The 19,046-nt window shown below is 42.9% G+C and overlaps 1 protein-coding gene across 1 annotated transcript in view; it reads left to right on the plus strand.

Moving 5' to 3' along the window:
- Nucleotides 1–19,046, plus strand: part of LOC310790940 (adhesion G protein-coupled receptor B1-like) — a gene marked incomplete at its 5' end in the record, with an annotated part of 240,863 nt that overhangs the window by 178,404 nt on the left and 43,413 nt on the right. Inside the window, one exon of the mRNA XM_083652649.1 lies at nt 18,710–18,813. Coding sequence (XP_083508775.1) covers nt 18,710–18,813 — 104 coding nt within the window. The remainder of the gene's footprint in view (nt 1–18,709; nt 18,814–19,046) is intronic.

The following is a 19,046-nucleotide window of genomic DNA, read 5'->3' on the forward strand; positions in this document are numbered from 1 at the left end:
TACCATTTTCCGTTCTTTAGTTATGAGCCGGAGAAGATAGGCTGTTTTGAGCAAAAAGACACATTTCAAATTAGAAGCTGAGTTATTCCGCCTTTTGTGAAATGCAGCATTTCAAGCACATTCACTGAGTCTGAAGCTAATATTTTCTGATGTAGTGACGTGGTGTAGTTGTGTGGTGCCCTGCGTGCCCCACCCCCCTCTCCCCCCCTCAGCTGCAAACTCCTCCCCACACTAACACACAGCCTCACGCACCCAGTCTATTTTCGGAGCGCTCCGTTTTTGTGCGGCGGTTCCCAGCGCGCCACGGAAATGCCAAACCGGACTGCAGGGAAAGGTTTGGCCCTTCGGCGTCGGGTGCTGCCTTTCTGGCGGCTAATCGTGTGGAGAAACTATACAGCAGAGACAGAGGGGCTGAGTTGTGGGAGCGGATTGACTGCTGTTCGCAGCCAACGTCAGATTGCAGCCAGAGCAATCTATATGGCTCTGACTGCAGCATGAGCGGTTTCTTTTTCATCACGGGGCTTTTTCCAGCTGTTTTCCAGACCTTTCTCTAATCTGGAGAGCACTGTCGCCACCTAATGGGTCTGTAAAATAGGTTATACACATCCAATAGCTACAATATTTGTACAGGAGATGCAGAAGGCTTTGATCCACGTCCCACCGTCAAAAAACGCATTTGACGTTGATCGACGTCCTTGGCACTCTACGTCCCTATTTACTTTGACGTCGATCGACGTCCTTGGCACTCAATGAGTTAAATACCAGCCTAAAGCGATCTTCCCAATGGGCGTAAATTTTGCCGTCAACGCTTTTCAAAGCCAGGCCTTAATCAGTGCACCGGGGATGTGTTGCGTGCCTCCCTCCCCTACCACACGCCACACACAGACACACATTTTCATCTCTCCCAGCATGCATTGGGGCTTAATACATTTTGACAAGAAAAAGCAACCAAACCAAAAGTAGGCTAAGTGGTAGATAGAAATTATATTTATGTGAACACAACATGCAATTCGAGAACATTTCAATATTGGACAAAATAAAACTCAACTCAACTATAACAATCAAAACACAACCCTATGTGAAACATACATGTAATCCAGGTCGTATATATATCCGTCGCAAATACGAGTTATAGTCGAGTGGGTACCGTAACACGGTTGTACTGTGATGTCCACTCCAACAAGACAGCTTACTTGACACGTACTTTTTCAACAAAAACACATTCATGTTTTACATAATGTATATTTATGTCGCATCATTTAGCCTGTGCTGTGATGTGCAGGAGCAGCAGGTAGCCTACAAGTTATAAAACTAGCCTGCCCTGAATGAGCCGAGAACATATACAGATCATGGAAGTGGATGGTATCAGGAATGTCACCGCCGATAGTCAACGTTCTATATTGTACAGGGAGACCATCAGCCCTGCTGAACAGATCTGTATTTGCCTGTAGGTTGAATTGTTTTATTCAGGCTATGATCTGTGATGCGCTGAGATATCCAAATTGGCTTGAAGAGATGACAGCATGCAGCCGCAACCAGACTGGATCTCTCTGTGGATCGGGAGGTTGGAAGGAAAGAATGTGATTGGTTTACTGGAGACCAATCCAACACTTGTGAATAATTCTACGCTTAAAAAGGCGTGGTTAAATGGTTAGCGCCACGCATTTTGGGTTTAGCGCCAAGGAAAAATTAAGGAATGTGCGCCATAAATGCAAATTTAAGGCCAGGGGGAAGATAGAGCCCATAGTACCTTCTAAATGGCCCAGCCCCTCTGTCTGTCTGCAGTTAGACTCCTACAGCCCTGGCATGATAAACACCCAACCTCTCGGTCTCTCTCACTCTCTCTCTGTCTGTATCTCTCCATCTCTCCCTCAGTCTCTCTCTTTCTCTGTCTCTCCCTCTCTCTCTCCCTCTGTCTCTCCCTCTCTCTCTGCCTCTGTCTCTCTCTTTCTCTGTCTCTCCCTCTCTCTCTCCCTCTGTCTGTCTCTCTTCCCCCTCACTCTTCTCTTCTTCATATCCCTCTGCCCCTCAGTCATCCCTTCACATCATTTTTCATGCTCTGGCATTGCATTATATAGTAAGCCTCTCTCTCTCTCTGCCTTATATAGTAAGCCTCTCTCTCTCTCTGTCTCTCTCTCTCTCTCTGAATTATATAGTAAGCCTCTCTCTCTCTCTCTCTCTCTCTCTGCCTTATATAGTAAGCCTCTCTCTCTCTGTCTCTCTCTCTCTCTCTGCCTTATATAGTAAGCCTCTCTCTCTCTGTCTCTCTCTCTCTCTGAATTATATAGTAAGCCTCTCTCTCTCTCTCCCTCCACTCTTTCCACCTCTCCTGTCCATTTAGCTGTGCCTTGACTTGACTTGGTCCAACTTTTAGAAGGAAAGGTCCAAACCTGAGGCCAGTTTGCAGCTTGGTTTGTTTTGAGGGGGACGGAGATGAATGAAGTGATGTTGGGTTGTAGTAAGCCTGTTTGAATGTGTGCTGTCAGAGGCCAGACGCAGTAACTGCACACTTTGACCAATTAGCCCACATTCTGAGAGTGAGAAATAAGTAATAATAATAATAATAAAAAATAATAATAATAATAATAAATAATAATAATACTAATAATAAATAATAATACTAATAATAAATAATAATAATAACAATTAGCCCACATTCTGAGAGTGAGAAATAAGTCAACCATGTGTGCTGCTATACACTATGTTTGGCATAGTGTCTGCCTACCAATGTGTGCTGCTAGACACTATGTTTGGCATACAGTAGTGTCTGCCTACCCTGATAGTCACAACCATGTGTGCTGCTATACACTATGTTTGGCATAGTGTCTGCCTACCCTGATAGTCACAACCATGTGTGCTGCTATACACTATGTTTGGCATAGTGTCTGCCTACCAGGATAGTCACATTATATACACTATGTTTGGCATAGTGTCTGCCTACCAGGATAGTCACATTATATACACTATGTTTGGCATAGTGTCTGCCTACCAGGATAGTCACATTATATACACTATGTTTGGCATAGTGTCTGCCTACCAGGATAGTCACATTAGCCTGCTGTGTGCTGCTATACACTATGTTTGGCATAGTGTCTGCCTACCAGGATAGTCACATTATATACACTATGTTTGGCATAGTGTCTGCCTACCAGGATAGTCACATTATATACACTATGTTTGGCATAGTGTCTGCCTACCAGGATAGTCACATTATATACACTATGGGCTCTATTCTCCCACAGGCCATCGGCGCTATTACGGGCCTTAACCGCAAAAAAACGTGCCTTGCGCCTGTTTCGGCAAGATAGCAATAGGCTTTAGGCTGCCAAATGCGCTTTAGGCCGAATGGGCGTGGCGCAGTCCCAAAGTGGGCGTGTCGGCGCTAAATACCAGCCTAGTTATATCTTGGGAGCTGGCCTACATTTAGCGCTTTGCGCTTTTGAAAAGCAGGCCTATTCTTTGCCTTCACTGCTTCTTCTCTGTCACCCTTCTCTCTCTCTCTCTCTCTGAGTTCCCAGCATGCATTGTGTTTCTTCATTTCGCTACTAAATAGCCACCAAATGAGCCAAAATAGATATAAAAGGTAGTTCTAAATTAATGTGTAATGGTAACACAGCCTGCCATTGTCAACATTTCAATATTGGACCAAATAAAACCTCGAAATGAAAACACCACCCTATGTGAAACATATATGTCCTCCTGGGCATATATATACCCCTTGTCGAGTTAACGTGATTTAGAGAAGTAACAGCGGAACGCGCTTCGGAACGCGCTTCTAATGGCATCTGCTATACTGTGATGTTCCTCCAATAACTTGGCCCTATTTCACATTTAGTTTTACAATAAAAACACATTTATGCAATGACTTGACATAATGTAGGGTATATTTATGTGCATCATCCTTCCTGCAGCAGGCGAGAGAAAATGATATCTTTCTGGACAAACTTTCACCAATCTAATAGGCTATATTTTTCTAGCTGATGCATAGAACATTATTTTCACTTTGATCTTGCTATAGTGTAGCGTATTTACATGCTTGCAGTATTGAAACTGCAGTTAGATTGGTTTGAGAAGCATAATAATATGGAATAATAGCCTATAATGCAGACAGACAGGCTGGATGAAGGGAGGGGGGGGGGGGGGCAGAGCGTTTGGCTTTCATCTGGTTTTGCGGGATCACTGGAATTGGAGCTAAAAAGGCAAGCGTGCGATTCGTTTATTGCACTTATCCAATGAGCATGACGGTGCATAATTTTACGCCTAAAAGGCGTGGTTGTAATGCTTTGGGCTGCATCTAGCGCCAGCACGACGATATCAAGTGCGCCTTTCCACGCCCACTGCTTTGATCTGCGCCTGCCGCTCGGCCTAGAAACTGCGCCGATGCAACGATAGGGGCCTATATTTGCATAGTGTCTGCCTACCAGGATAGTCACATTAGCCTGCTATGTGTGCTGCTATACACTATGTTTGGCATAGTGTCTGCCTACCAGGATAGTCACATTATATACACTATGTTTGGCATAGTGTCTGCCTACCAGGATAGTCACATTATATACACTATGTTTGGCATAGTGTCTGCCTACCAGGATAGTCACATTATATACACTACGTTTGGCATAGTGTCTGCCTAGCAGGATAGTCACATTAGCTTGCTTTGTTGACAGAGCACTGATCTGCTCAAGATTGGCAAATTAAGCTGGCCCAATAGATACTTGAATGAAAACAGAATGCTACACTGCTGCTCTTTGTGGAATTCGTAGGCATAGCAGCGATCGTTTCATGTAAAACCATTCTGTTTTATTAGGCCTAACCTACTGTTTAACTATCTGTTAACTAGAGATGCACGACATCGATTTTTACAGCCGATACGATAAACCGATTATTATTTCACATTTCCGTATTTAAAAAAAAAAGTTATTAACCTGTATCTTATGCACACCTGGGGTAAAAAAAAGAAAAAAGAAAGAAAGAAAGGGCAGATGTGTTGAGCAAAGATGGATGATTTAATATTCCATAGCTCTGACCTAACCAAATCTATCTAACTGACATCACTATAACACAAAACAAACAACACTTCTGATATGATTGTTTTTGTAAAGTGTATCACTCAATAGTCAATACAAAAAATAAAGGCTTTTATAGAACCGAAAGCCTATAGCTGCTTAGTCTGCAGATAAGGCATAGTAATTTAGACTCTTATTGGTATATTACTACCAACTAAATGGGCTGTCTGGATTTTGCATTGGGGCCAGTTCTATTGAAGTGATGGGCAGCTAGCTATGTTAGCTTCACGTTAGCTTACATGTAATGTTAGCGGGCTGCTTTTGGAGTTAAGACACAAACCCTGGACGTTTCATTTCGGGTAAAGCGAGGTTCTCTGTAGTTTACGCCAGCTCTGGGAGTATGAAGTAACGCCATTGACTGTATGTTAACGCTAAACAAATCTGCTGCCTCCTAGCCACATTTGGTTTAACGTAACGCCAGCTCAGACATTCCCCTCATCTCAGAAACCTTGCAGGACATTTATTACAAATTGCAATAGCGTTGTTTTGGTTATCATCTGAAACTGAACAGCCACACTGGAGCAGCCAGCGTTTCACTCTATAAGGCAGGCGACAACAATGCTCCGCTTCCAATCCAAAACAAAGCCAAGTTGGCACCGTATTATCAGTGGCTATTTATCAGCTAAAATGTAATTATTGGAATAATAAATAACAACGCAAAATGGCCATATCGGCCGATAATTTATTGATCCGATAAATATTGTGCATCCCTAAGGTTAACCTATTCCGAATAAGCTGTTTTTATCTGTTAGCTTATTGTCACAAAGCTTTTTCTGTACGTGTTAACCTATTCTAACCCTAACCCTAGCTGTTCTGTTAACCTATTCTGAGCTGTTCCTATCTGTTAACCTATTTTGAATTAGCTGTTGTATCTGTCACCAATTCACTGTTCGCTGTGTGAATAAGCCCGTTTTAAATCCATCAATAAGTTGTTGGACGCTATACCAGAGACGATGGATTATAGACACAGTGCATTCCAGGCTCCGCCAATAGTATGAAATTGTATTCTTCCAGTCTCCTAAATGGCAGTTTGTGATTGGCTCTCTCTCCATGTTATGAAACTTCATTGGCTCCTAAGTCTCCCAAGGGGATAGGTCTGGGCATAGTGAACCGAACTAAAGTGTTCAGGTGAATTCAAGTCGTTTAAATCGAAGCTTGTTTTCATATAGCCTACTTTGTCCTTTTCTATTTATTCCAGGGTCTGTTTTAGACCATCCCTCTTATCTTGAGTGTTATTTGGGTGCATTGGCATGTCTCACCACACCCCCTTCTAATTATGCAAGCACCTAAAGCCCTTCTGACATGACATAGCTTATGATTACATGTATATTTTCTGTATTTCAGAGCATTTACAGCTGTTACAGAACTCTTCTTTGTATACCTTTGTATATGTTCTTTTTACCCTATTTCACTGGAAATTGTGTTTGAATATTTTTTGTCAATTTACTGTAGTTGTAATTGTGTGACACCTGCAGTGTAGTGATTTTCACTGATTTGCTCCATGGGTCTACTACATAATTGCCTTGCTCCCATTGGATGATTGTTCTTTTCCTGGTTCCTAAACAGGTTCCAGTCTTTGTCATACCATATGCCAGATGAAGGTCGCTTGACCGAAACGTTGCATTTATTTAATAAAAGTCTTCTTTAAGTGAAGTCAGTGTGCGGGAGTCTTCCTCTTCAACTTAGCTTAGTGTGTTGCCTGCTGTCTGTCAGTCACAGCGCTGCTGTTGTCTGAGATTCAAGCCACTACTCTGCGGGATCGGCACAGCTGAGAACACGCACGTTACCAGATTTTTTCCATTTTGTGACCCCCCCCCCCCGGACTGTAGAAGCTTCGATTATGATATATTTAAGAAATTTACCACGAGAGGAAGGGGGTTGTGGCCACATTTACCACTGGTACAGGGTTGTGGCACGAGGCAAAGCCGAGTGCCATAAACCCTGTACCAGTGGTAAATGTGGCCACAACCCCCTTCCTCGAGTGGTAAATTTATTTTCTACAATAGCTACCACATAATATAAAAAATACACAATTGTAACATTCAATTCATTTATTTACAATCATTACTGGTTTCAGAATACATTTATCCTTCCGCCACAGAATATAGTTCCATACACAAGATCAATGATTGCACTAAACATTTAGTTGCCTTTGAGCCAAAAAACAACTAACCTATTCCTTAACGGGATTCACAGTTATTGATACATTGCCTGTAAAAGTACAGTTATTTAAACAGTTATCTAAAGCAGCCCGTTTGAAACATCGCATTGCCCAATTTGTTTGTTTGACAGTCCCAGGTTCACTCCGTGACAACTCAAGCTCAGCCAGTTCTCTCTCCCCAATTTCACCATGTCGTTCTTTGTTCACTTCACCTTCATCTTCATCTAACCACTGCTCAAAACTCAATCCACCCAGTAAATCAAACGTTACTACGAAATCGGACATTTCCTTGTTAGAGATTTGTAGACTGACAGGCTAACAGTGGGCGGAGTCAGCACAGGTGTTCTTCATTCATCAGGGAGCGGAGTGATACTGCGGTTGGAGCCGAACTGTAGATTGTTGGCCTATTTACCACTGTTGCTAGCCAATCAGAATCCAGTATTCACTCATGCTGTTGTAGAAATATATATATATCTCCCCGAAGTGTCAACACTCTAAATATGGTATTCGGGACAGCCCTAGATATATGTTCATGTGACAAAAATGCGATTTATTATTTTGGCCGGTATCTTGGGAAGTGGATTTTTTCCATACCCGCCACCTGGCCGGTGAGTCAAAAAGTGAATTTGGGGCCCTGCTTGTGATTGATTTGTACTAGGCTATGCTGTCAAATGGTCAGTGCTTGGATCATACTCTCATTGACTGACCTAATGTATAAAGTGGGTTTGGTTCTGAATCTTTTATTTGATGTATTTATTGGTGCCTATTCACCTTATTCACCACGCCCACTTTTTCTCTCTTCCGCGTTCAACGCAAACGTATTTGTTCTTCCGGTTCAGCGCTAGTTGCCTTCTGTGGCTTCTGTGGTTAGCCACTAGTTAGTTATGTTATATGGCAGTAAAATGCCACTGAATGACCAAATTGATAATAACTTTTAACCATTTCGAGTAACACTGTTTCCATACGGATCACCAGCGTTAGTTTGTTGTTTATAACGTGGCTATATTCATAACGTTTCTATCTCGGATGCGTTATTTCGAATCGCACATAGGTTACGCTAGTGGGTTTCAGGACGCAACAGCCTCGACTCCACTAACGTCATCTTAAGAGCACAATATTCCTGGAATGCAAGTTTAACTAAACAGTTACATATCCTCTGCATTCTACATAAAATTAAGATATTACGGGTTGTTTTATTTTGCATGTTACATACGTATTGGCCAAGATATGTTAGTTTATGGCGGAGTAATTCTGCCAGTTTATATGCGCAGTGTGCGCAGCCATCTTGCCTGCGGAGTTTTTGGCAAGTCAAAACGGAAATACTATTACGGAATGACGTAATGCGGAAGCGTCCATGTGTGGGCAAAGAATAAGGTGAATAAGCAATCCTCAAACACAGAAGAGCCAATTAGATCCCTGATATCTCTACTGGTGCTCGTTGTGGAATGATGTGGTGTGGTCACTTTATTTTGGATAGGACCACCCCATGAGACCCCGAGCCCCAGACGGGCTCTTCCATTCGCTGAGAGGCCGGGCGAGCTCTGCCATTGGCTGAGAGGCTGGGCGGGCTCTGCCATTGGCTGAGAGGCCGGGCAGGCTCTGCCATTGGCTGAGAGGCTGGACGGGCTCTGCCATTGGCTGAGAGGCTGGGTGGGCTCTGCCATTGGCTGAGAGGCAGTGAAAGTTTGTCAGTTTCAGCAGATGTCTCTCCGGCCCACTGCACTCGTAATCTGTGTCTTTCTTTTCCCTTTGCTTTTAGAGGAGGAACTCACTGTAGTGCAGATTAATCAGGGGGATTTAATTAACTTGGCCCCGGCACACACATCAAACCTGGAGACAAGACAGGCAATAAACTCAGCCAATTATCTCCTGCTCCCCCCCCTACCCCCCCCGCACCCTCTCTCTCTCTCTCTCTCTCTCTCTCTCTCTCTCTCTCTCTCTCTCTCTCATGCCCAGCCCACCTCCCTGCCTCTATTCATCACACTGTCCCCTCACCTCACCTGGCCACAACAGCACACACTATTGCTGCTTTCACACATGTTTGGAATTCAGGAGTTATCTAGAGGCCATGCGGATGGCTGTCATGTGTGAATGTGTGCATGTGGCTCATGCGCGCTCCCGCGGAGCCTCTTCCTAGCCGGAGGGAAGTCTTGGGCTCAGGGTACACACAGGGGCGGATTGCCCCCCCCCCCCCTCCAGAGCTCCGTGAAGTAGTCAGCTTGTGAGTGCATGAGGACAGAGACATCGTGACAGATTATTATTATATAAATAGTCGATGTGAATGAGCGAGCAAAAAACACATTCCAGCTCAAACCTGCTCCGTGTGCGACAGCCAACATGTTGCTGGATTGCTGGATTGAAAGGCTCATGGCTCTGATCTGATTTCATGTCTGCTTCGCACAGCACACACATTTAATAAGCATTTTTGGACGCGAGGGTCGTCCCGCTTCCCAGTATTGGACATCGCTAGGTAGGGTATCTGGATCTGGTTGCGTTTATGTCTTTGATTTAACGTGTACACAGCGTTTGTGAAGATTCAATGGCAGACCCGCAAATTCCAAGTAGCGTCAAGTCAGGCAGTATAAAACGAAAACTTACGGGTATAACCTTCGCAATAATGGCAATTAAATAAAGTAAATGCACGTGTAATGTTTTTTGTGTGTGTTTCGAAAGATACAGAACGGAGATAAACTGGAAGAATATCTGCTCCCTTCGAAAAGTCAATTTTAACCCGTAGTGAGTCGACATTCTGATTTTTTGTTACTAAGTAATACAACATTCATTTTATTTTGAAGGTAAAAACGTCTAGCTTCCTGTATTCTGTATAATTCTAGTAGTTTGGATGCATTTTAGGACTGAACATAGCAAAGACCTGTTTTGTTTGTAGTGCTTGCGACTCGAGGAAATCGATGCATCTGGGCGTGAGTTGTAGGGTTGTTTAATTAATTACTTACTAACGTTATGCGCAAACGATTATATGCCGTGAACGTTAGGCAGTTATCGCCCATTATGTATTTTTCGTTTTCACAACTCGTGTGGTCATGCCCAAATTCCCCCACCCCCGCCCCCTCTCTACTTTACAAACTCTGCGGAGGTGCTACTCATGTGTGAAAGCAACATGCCTCATGTGTGAAAGGGTACACTTCACGTATCATCCGGGGCAGGCTCAGTGGGGGGCAACCCTCACCTGATCCGGAGTTCATGTGTGAAAATAGCTTATAGCACTACTGTACCTAAACTCAGGCCGATCTGTGGTCGATACTGCTGTTAACAATCGGACCTAGTCCAGTCAAGTCCCAAGGTTTTAATTTGAATTTATCTCACTGTTACTTCAACTAAAGTAACATTTGATTTGTCATTGGCTACATTGGCTTTAGACATTACATTGGCCCTTCACCTGAATTCACCCTGGGGTTTAATGGAGTTCTGTGTCAGAGGCGTTTTTGCATGAAAATATTTAAATAGGAAGATTTTGAATATCAACATTAAATTTGGGCTACTTAGCTTGACTCCAAATATCATGGTGTTGGTATCAGCCTTCAGAAAGCCATATTTTCTAGCTCAAAGATACAAGTTATTGGCTAGAAGCCTAACACCGTTTACTTTGTCAGTATACATTTTTTGAAGGATCATTTTTAAATAAAAAAATTCAGTTCTTCTCCAATTTTCTCCCCTTATTGTCAAGTCAAGTCAAGTCAAGTCAAATTTTATTTATATAGCACCTTTCATACACAAAGGCAATTCAAGGTGCTTTACAAAAAAATAATCGAAAAAACAAGCAGCAAAGCAATGCACATATAAAAAAACACATAAAAAACACAGCCGACGGTTTTAGTTAAAATATATACTCAAATTAACAAACATGAAACATTATTTCTGTTTTAAATAAGTTACAAGGCACTCTTCAGTATTATTATTACATGTACAGTCCATTTGTTGGAAATGTACAGGAAAAATCTTTTTAAAATTACAGGCCGAGAGAGGCAGTAGTTTAGTAGCAGTTAAAAGCAAGAGTAAACATAAAGGTCTTTAGCTTGGATTTAAAAATAGGCAGAGTAGGGGCAGATCTAATGTGTTCAGGGAGTTTGTTCCAGTTATGAGAGGCATAGTGGGAGAACGCGGCTTCACCATGTTTAGATTTGGTCCTTGGGACAATTAGTAGACCAGTGCCTGAAGATCTCAGGGATCTGGATGGTTCATAGTGTAGAAGCATTTCAGAGATGTAGTGTGGGCCTGACCCGTTGAGAGATTTGTAAACTATTAGCAGAATTTTAAAGTCTATTCTAAGATTTACTGGCAGCCAATGCAGGGATTTGAGAACTGGTGTAATGTGTTCAGCTTTCTTGGTTCTTGTTAGAACTCTAGCAGCCGCATTCTGAATGAGCTGAAGTTGTTTAACAGCTTTTTTGGGAAGACCATTGAAAAGACTGTTGCAGTAGTCTAGCCTGCTAGAAATGAAAGCATGAATTAGTTTTTCAAGATCTTGTTTGGACATATAGCCTCTAATCCTTGCTATATTTTTTAGATGATAGAAGGCAGATTTTCTTATAAGCTTGATGTGGGAGTTGAAATTTAGATCAGAGTCAATAATAATGCCAAGATTTTTTACCTGGTCCTTTGGCTTCAGAGATAGGGATTCGAGGTGAGCAGTAACTTTGAGCCTATCTTCTTTTTTGCCGAAGACAATTATCTCTGTTTTGTCTTTATTAAGTTGGAGAAAATTCTGGCACATCCAATCATTAATTTGCGCAAGGCACTGACACAGTGACTCTATGGGGGCATAGTCATCCGATGAGAGGGCTATGTAGAGTTGGGTGTCATCTGCATAGCTATGATAAGCTATTTTGTTTTTTTGCATAATTAGGCCCAGAGAGAGCATATAAAGGTTAAACAGGACAGGACCTAAAATTGATCCTTGGGGTACCCCACATGTCATTTTGGTTTGGTCAGATGTGTAGTTGCCAATGGAGACAAAGTAGTTCCTGTCTTGCAGATAAGATCTGAACCACTCTAGGACCGTGCCGGAAAGCCCGACCCAGTTTTCCAGTCTGTCCAATAGAATTTCGTGGTCAACCGTATCAAAGGCAGCGCTGAGGTCTAGTAACACTAAGATTGAGATTTTACCTGAATCAGTGTTCATTCGGATGTCATTTATAACTCTGATAAGCGCAGTTTCGGTGCTATGATGGGGTCGGAAGCCTGATTGGAAAGGATCTAGGAGGTCATTGGAGGATAGAAAGGTATTGAGTTGTTGGTAGACAGTTTTTTCGAGTATTTTGCTAATAAAGGGAAGATTTGATATTGGTCTGTAATTGCTGATTATAGAGGGGTCGAGGCTACGCTTCTTTAGCAAGGGCTTAACAACTGCAGTTTTTAGAGATTTTGGGAAAATGCCTGTAAGAAGAGAGGTATTAATTATCTTCAGTATGTCGGTCGCCAGGCAACTGTAGACATTTTTTAGAAAGCTTGTTGGCAGGGTGTCTAGGCAACACGATGAGGATTTAAGGCCTCGTATCGTTTCTTCTAGTTTCTTGTGGTCAATGACATTGAACTGAGTCATGTTAATTAAGCACCTATTCTGTGGGTGCGGCGGAGCCACATTTGTTCTTGATGTGGAAATAGTTAGTCTGATATTTATAATTTTATCCCTAAAGAAGGTCGCAAATTCATTGCATTTGACATTGGATAGAAGATCAGGGGCAATTTGTGGGGGGGGGTTTGTCAGCCTGTCAACAGTGGCAAAAAGAGTGCGAGCGTCATTGGTGTTTTTGCTGATAATGTCGGAGAAGAAGAATTTTCTGGAATTTTTTAGTTCCTGGTTGTAGGAGTGAAGACTATTTTTATAGATGTCATAATCGATGTGAAGTTTAGTTTTCCGCCATTTGCGCTCGGCTTTCCTACAATCTCTTTTTTTGTTATTTACAGAGGGAGCGTTTCTCCATGGTGCTTTTTTCTTACCGGAGATTAGTTTAGATCTAATGGGAGCTACAGCATCAATAGCCTTTAGGGTTTTAGAATTGAAGTTATCTAGGAGATCATTGACAGAGGCTGAGGAGAGGGAAGGGGCCAGCGAGAAAGCCTCCATGAACCGTGTGCTAGTGCTCTCGTTGATGTAACGCTTTTTGATGGTTTTTGACCGAGTAAGAGCGATAGGGGTGATCTTGAGTTCAAGAAAAATACAGAGATGGTCGGACAGAGCAACATCACTAGCTGAAAGAAACGATGACTCAAAGCCCTTGGTGATAAATAAATCTAGGGTATGGCCTCGATTGTGAGTGGGCCCAGAGACATGTTGTAACAGGTCAAAAGTGTCAAGGAGGTTATTCAATTCTTTGGCATTATTATCATTGGGGTTGTCAATATGAATATTAAAATCTCCTGCAATAGTTAAACAGTCATGTTCTATGGAGATTATAGAAAGGAGTTCTGAAAATTCATCAAAAAAACTACTAGAGTACTTAGGTGGTCTGTATATAATCAGTAGTAAAATAGAGGGAGAGCACTTCAGAACAGCGGCCAGATATTCAAATGATGAAAAGTCGCCAAACGATACCTGCTTGCATTGAAAAGCATCAGAGAAAATAATAGCTACTCCTCCCCCTTTCTTACCGACTCTGGGGGCGTCAATGTAGTTAAAGTTAGGTGGGGCTGACTCATTAAGAACATATTCCCTGTTGTTTAGATCAAGCCAGGTCTCTGTGAGGAACATGAGGTCCAGTTTATGACTCGTAATCAGATCGTTTATTAGAAGCGACTTGCTTACAAGTGACCTAATATTTAGCAGTGCAGCCTTGATAGCTGCACTGCTAGGTTGAATTTGTAAATGCTTTTCAGAGTGTCCCTGGAGAACAGATACTAGGCTTGGTCCTGGAACAGGACGTGCTGAGAGATAATCTTTGTTTGTTCTGTAGCTAATCAGGGTGGGGATAGTTAGACATCTGATCGTTTCATGATCCTCTGTGACCTTGTTTTTGGGGCAGAAAATGCTTTTTTCTTCAGTTATTGTACTTAGCCAATTCCCCCTGCTGTCCCATTCGTTGCTCCACCCCCTCTGCCGATCTGGGGCGAGTTGTAGACTAACACATGCTTCCTCCGACACACGTGAAGTCACCAGCCGCTTCTTTTCACCTGACACCGGTAGGACATAGCACATGGGAGGATCACATTATTCCCTCCAGTTCCAGTTCGCCAGCATAGACTATAGAGTTAAACCTATGGATTTTTTAAGACCCATACAGGTTTTTGTTTTTTGTAGGCTTTTTAGTAGCTGATATTGTATGTCAGTACTCAACTCTGTTAGATTTGATAATTCCCATGGACAAAAAAAAAATTGTTTCCATCAGCATTTGGACTCAAACTCAAATATGTGATCTGCTTCTGACCAAATCAGTCACATGTAGCCAGTGTTTCAAATGAAAGTAACTAGTAATATGTAATATATTACATTTTGAAAGTAACTTGTCCAACACTGCATGTAGCACTGGCCCGTTTGTATAGAAACGTGATTTTATGATTTTGTTTTTATTTTGGCTGTTTTGGGGTTTCACCAGATTTTAGCAAAATAAAGCCTTGGCTTTCATTCTCTGTAAAGATTATTGTGAAATTCAAATGTTAAATATAGTTTTGAAGCTCATAAATATAGAGTTACCAGCAGAACTAGCCTACTTTGTCAATATTTGAGGTTGTTTTTCTCCAAAACATAGTTTGGAAACAGTCATGACATAAAGCAGTGTATCTCACTCAATCTTTGGAGAACAAATATAGTTTTGATATCAGCAGAAAGCTTACATTCTCCTCTTTCCAACAGTGTATAAAACTCAAAATGTATTTTGGGGTCAATGTGACTGATTTCTGATAGAGCAGGTCACATAGTGTTCCTCAGAAAGTCAAAGTTGTGGGATTTAGCAATGGAAAAAATACCAGGGGAAAAAGTAGCATATTTATTTTTGCTATTTCTTGTTAGAAGTTGTTTTAGCTAACAAGGTGAAGGTTATTTTCATGTCATTGTGCCTTTTTAATAAAACGTCTGTATTGGCCAGCTGAAACAGCAGGCGTACATACACACACACGCAACACCCTGCTGCAGCTGCTGCTACCATGTTACAACATTGCCATGGCAACCAAGACAATGTCTGCAGTATCATGGAGACGGTGTAGCGGCCTAGCTGCCAGCTTTCAGGGTGGAAAAAGATTATCAACCACATGTCACCTGAATGACACTCATCAGGTGTTTATTTTTTTTCTGATTTTTTCCACATTTTTCTCCCCAATTGTTGTTTATTTTTATGATCTGTGTTGATTCACCTTGAAGTCACCTTTCAAGGCTATCAAGGAAATATCGGCATTGGCCCGAAACAAACATTTATGTAGATCAAATAACGCTTTGATTATTTATGGCCAAATGCTGGATGCTTGACTAAAGGATTGTCTCAGGGAGTGCATCATCCAACCCTGTTTAATTAAGCAATAGCTCATGACAGGCCGTGGTATATGGTCATTATACCACACCTAAGGGTCGTGCTTCAAACACGTTTAGGTGTGGTATAATGAGCATATATCACGGCCTGAAGTAATCTATTGCTTTTATAAGATGGTTACCAAGTATGGCAATATGATAGGAATAAACAACTCCAATTGAAATGGCTGTTATTCATAAATCTATCATACTCTTCCGCATAATAAAATAGTCCCTCCTGGCTCCCTGCACAACCGACACAGTTGCTGAACATAACGTCAGCTAGACAGGCTTGGTGACAAACAGCTAACATAAGCTAGGGAACTTTGGCTAATGCTTGTGTTAACATTAGGTTCAAGGCTAGGTGGCTTTTTTTCTGGAGATGGCATGCTCAATCCACTTGTCCATAGATAAGCCACCCCGAAGGTCGAAGTTAACCTTAAATGTTTCCATTTCAGTAGGCAGATAACAATAAACACTACCGCAAGGCATTCTGGGCATTATGGTGACACGGGTTGGCTTAGGAGCTCCTGTTTACGAGGCTAGCAGGCTAGCTATCTACCATTTGTTTTCTCAGAGGCAAAGTGTTTTGGGGATGCGGCTTTAGTTGTGGTATATGTTAAATATACCACAGCTGTGAACCAATCAGAATGCTTGATTTGAGAGAGCCGTTTTATAATAGAAGAATAATATACAGAGGAAGACTGTGATTGCGGTTTTTGTAGCAAGTGGGTTTTTACGGGTTGGGGTTGCTAGCCCCACGCCCACACACACATATATCAGCATCAGCAATAAGGCCAAACGTGTTGGAAAATATGGCCATATTGGATATCGGCAAAATATTGTACATCCCATCCCCTAGGAGCAAGCCATATATACCAGATATATCTCTCCAATGCACCAGGGCAGAGACAGGGACTGGGAGTGAGCACCGTCCTTCGGATGAGACGTTAAAGGAGAATTCATTTTTTTTGTAACCTGGACCTTATTTCCAGCTTTAAATATGATTTTTAAGTCACCCTGATGAGTCCAGTTTGATTCCCATGCACTGAACAATAATTTGTTTTGAACTGCGAGCTGAAAACGAGCAAAACGCGGCATGTGAAATGCTTCTATTTGTGTCCTGTAAATATCTTATTTTTTGACACGCAGCGGCACATACAATACAATGACAGAAAATGAATGATCTAGCGTTATTGGTTCACCCCTGGCTCTGCTGTCCATCACATTGATAGCAGCTCCTATTCCCTCCCGCTCCTTGTAATCCATATAACGTTATTCCAGACCAGCTCAAATAAATACGCGCGGCCATCGAATTCAAATGAATCATCCATAATCTTGAAATCAGATAAATATCAGCAGTGTTTATCATGCTAAGCTACACAGCTAACTACAATCAACCCTGCAAGTCACCTGATGTGCTTAGGGTCATGTCCTCTTCTTCTTCTGTTCTGCCGTATTACCAAACAGAAGGAGAAGAAGAAGAACATCCGGGGCAGGTCATAGTTGACTTGCATCCAGTTTGTTGTGTAGCTAAGCCTAGCCTAGCCTAGCAGAGATTTGTCTGATTTCAAGATTATGGACGATTCATTTGAATTCAATTGCCGCCCGTATGGAATAAGGTCATATATGGATTAGAAGCAGCAGCGGGAGATCCAGTGTGTTGGAAAATAAGCTTTTTCGCGTTTTCAGGTTGCAGTTCAAAACTGATGATTGTTTCTGCTGATGCTAATCAAACCGAAGTTGTCAGGGTGACTTAAAAATCATAAAGCTGGAAATAAGGTCCAGGGTGTAAAAAAACGGAATTGTCCTTTAAAATGAGGTCCTGACTCTCTGTGGACATTAAAGATTCCATCGGCAGTCTTCACAAGAGTAGGCGTTTAACCCTGGTGCCCAGGGGAGTGTAACCCCAGTGCGCTGGGGGTGTAACCCTGGTGCTCAGGGGGGTGTAACCCCAGTGCGCTGGGGGTGTAACCCTGGTGGCCAGGGGGGTGTAACCCCAGTGCGCTGGGGGTGTAACCCTGGTGCCCAGGGGGGTGTAACCCTGGTGCCCAGGGGGGTGTAACCCCAGTGCGCTGGGGGTGTAACCCTGGTGCCCAGGGGGGTGTAACCCCAGTGCGCTCGGGGTGTAACCCCAGTGCGCTGGGGGTGTAACCCTGGTGCTCTGGGACATGTGGCCCCGGGGTCCTGGCTAAATTCCCACACAGCCTTCCTTCCATCCCTCGTGCATGCGTGTGTGTACAGTTTGTGCCCCAGAATGTTATTCCTGTCAGGGTCAAAAGAACAGCATTCAGACCATCATGGCCCAAAAACTTTCCATTGAAACCCAGTGACCCCAATGCCCTTCTTTTAAGGGTTTAGCAGCTACAGGCAGTGTTGGGTGTTTGTGTGTGCATGCGTGTCTGTGTGGTCACTCAAGACTACAACTGTATGCTATGTTACTGTATGTTTTAATGATTTCTTTATTTGAATAGATGTCTAAGAATTGACTTCAAACTTTGAGGCCGTTTTCCTCAAAAACATATAGTTTGGAAACAGTCAAGGGGTGCATCTCACTCAATCTTTTGAGTAGACAGATAACTGATATCACCAGAAAGCTTACTGTACATCCATCTCCTCTCACCAAATTTTGATCCAAACATCGAAATGGTGTGAGGGCTCAAAGTGACTGAAAATTATGGAACAGGTCACATTTACCTCATCTGCCTGACTCACATTCTTCTTCTGTGCTTTGTCTCTGCCTCACTCACATTCTTCTTCTGTGCTTTGTCTCTGCCTCACTCACATTCTTCTTCTGTGCTTTGTCTCTGCCTCACTCACATTCTTCTTCTGTGCTTTGTCTGTGCCTCACTCACATTCTTCTTCTGTGCTTTGTCTCTGCCTCACTCACACTCTTCTTCTGTGCTTTGTCTGTGCCTCACTCACATTCTTCTTCTGTGCTTTGTCTCTGCCTCACTCACATTCTTCTTCTGTGCTTTGTCTCTGCCTCACTCACATTCTTCTTCTGTGCTTTGTCTGTCTCTTTTCCAGAACATGGATAAGACACAGCTCCCGTCTGTGACTCTGATCGTGGGCTGTGGAGTCTCCTCCCTCACGCTGCTGCTGCTCATCATCATCTACGTGTCCGTCTGGAGGTAAGAGCCGCGCTGCACAGGACAAACAGCCGCATTAGGAGGTCTGTGGTGCAATGGCAGCTGACCAATAGATAGGTTGCCGCCCGCCTTGAGCACGGGGGGGGGGGGGGGGGGGGGGGGTTTGGGGGTTGGGGGGGGTCAGTTTGTCCTCTCTCAGGGCTGCCTCTGATATCGTAGTCCAGCCTGTCGCAGTGTCAAGTCATGTTCTGTGAAGTACCGAGTCTGTACAAGTC

The sequence above is a fragment of the Poromitra crassiceps genome (genome assembly GCF_964638095.1).
Source record: "Poromitra crassiceps genome assembly, chromosome: 1".
NCBI classification, from domain to species: Eukaryota; Metazoa; Chordata; class Actinopteri; order Beryciformes; family Melamphaidae; genus Poromitra; species Poromitra crassiceps.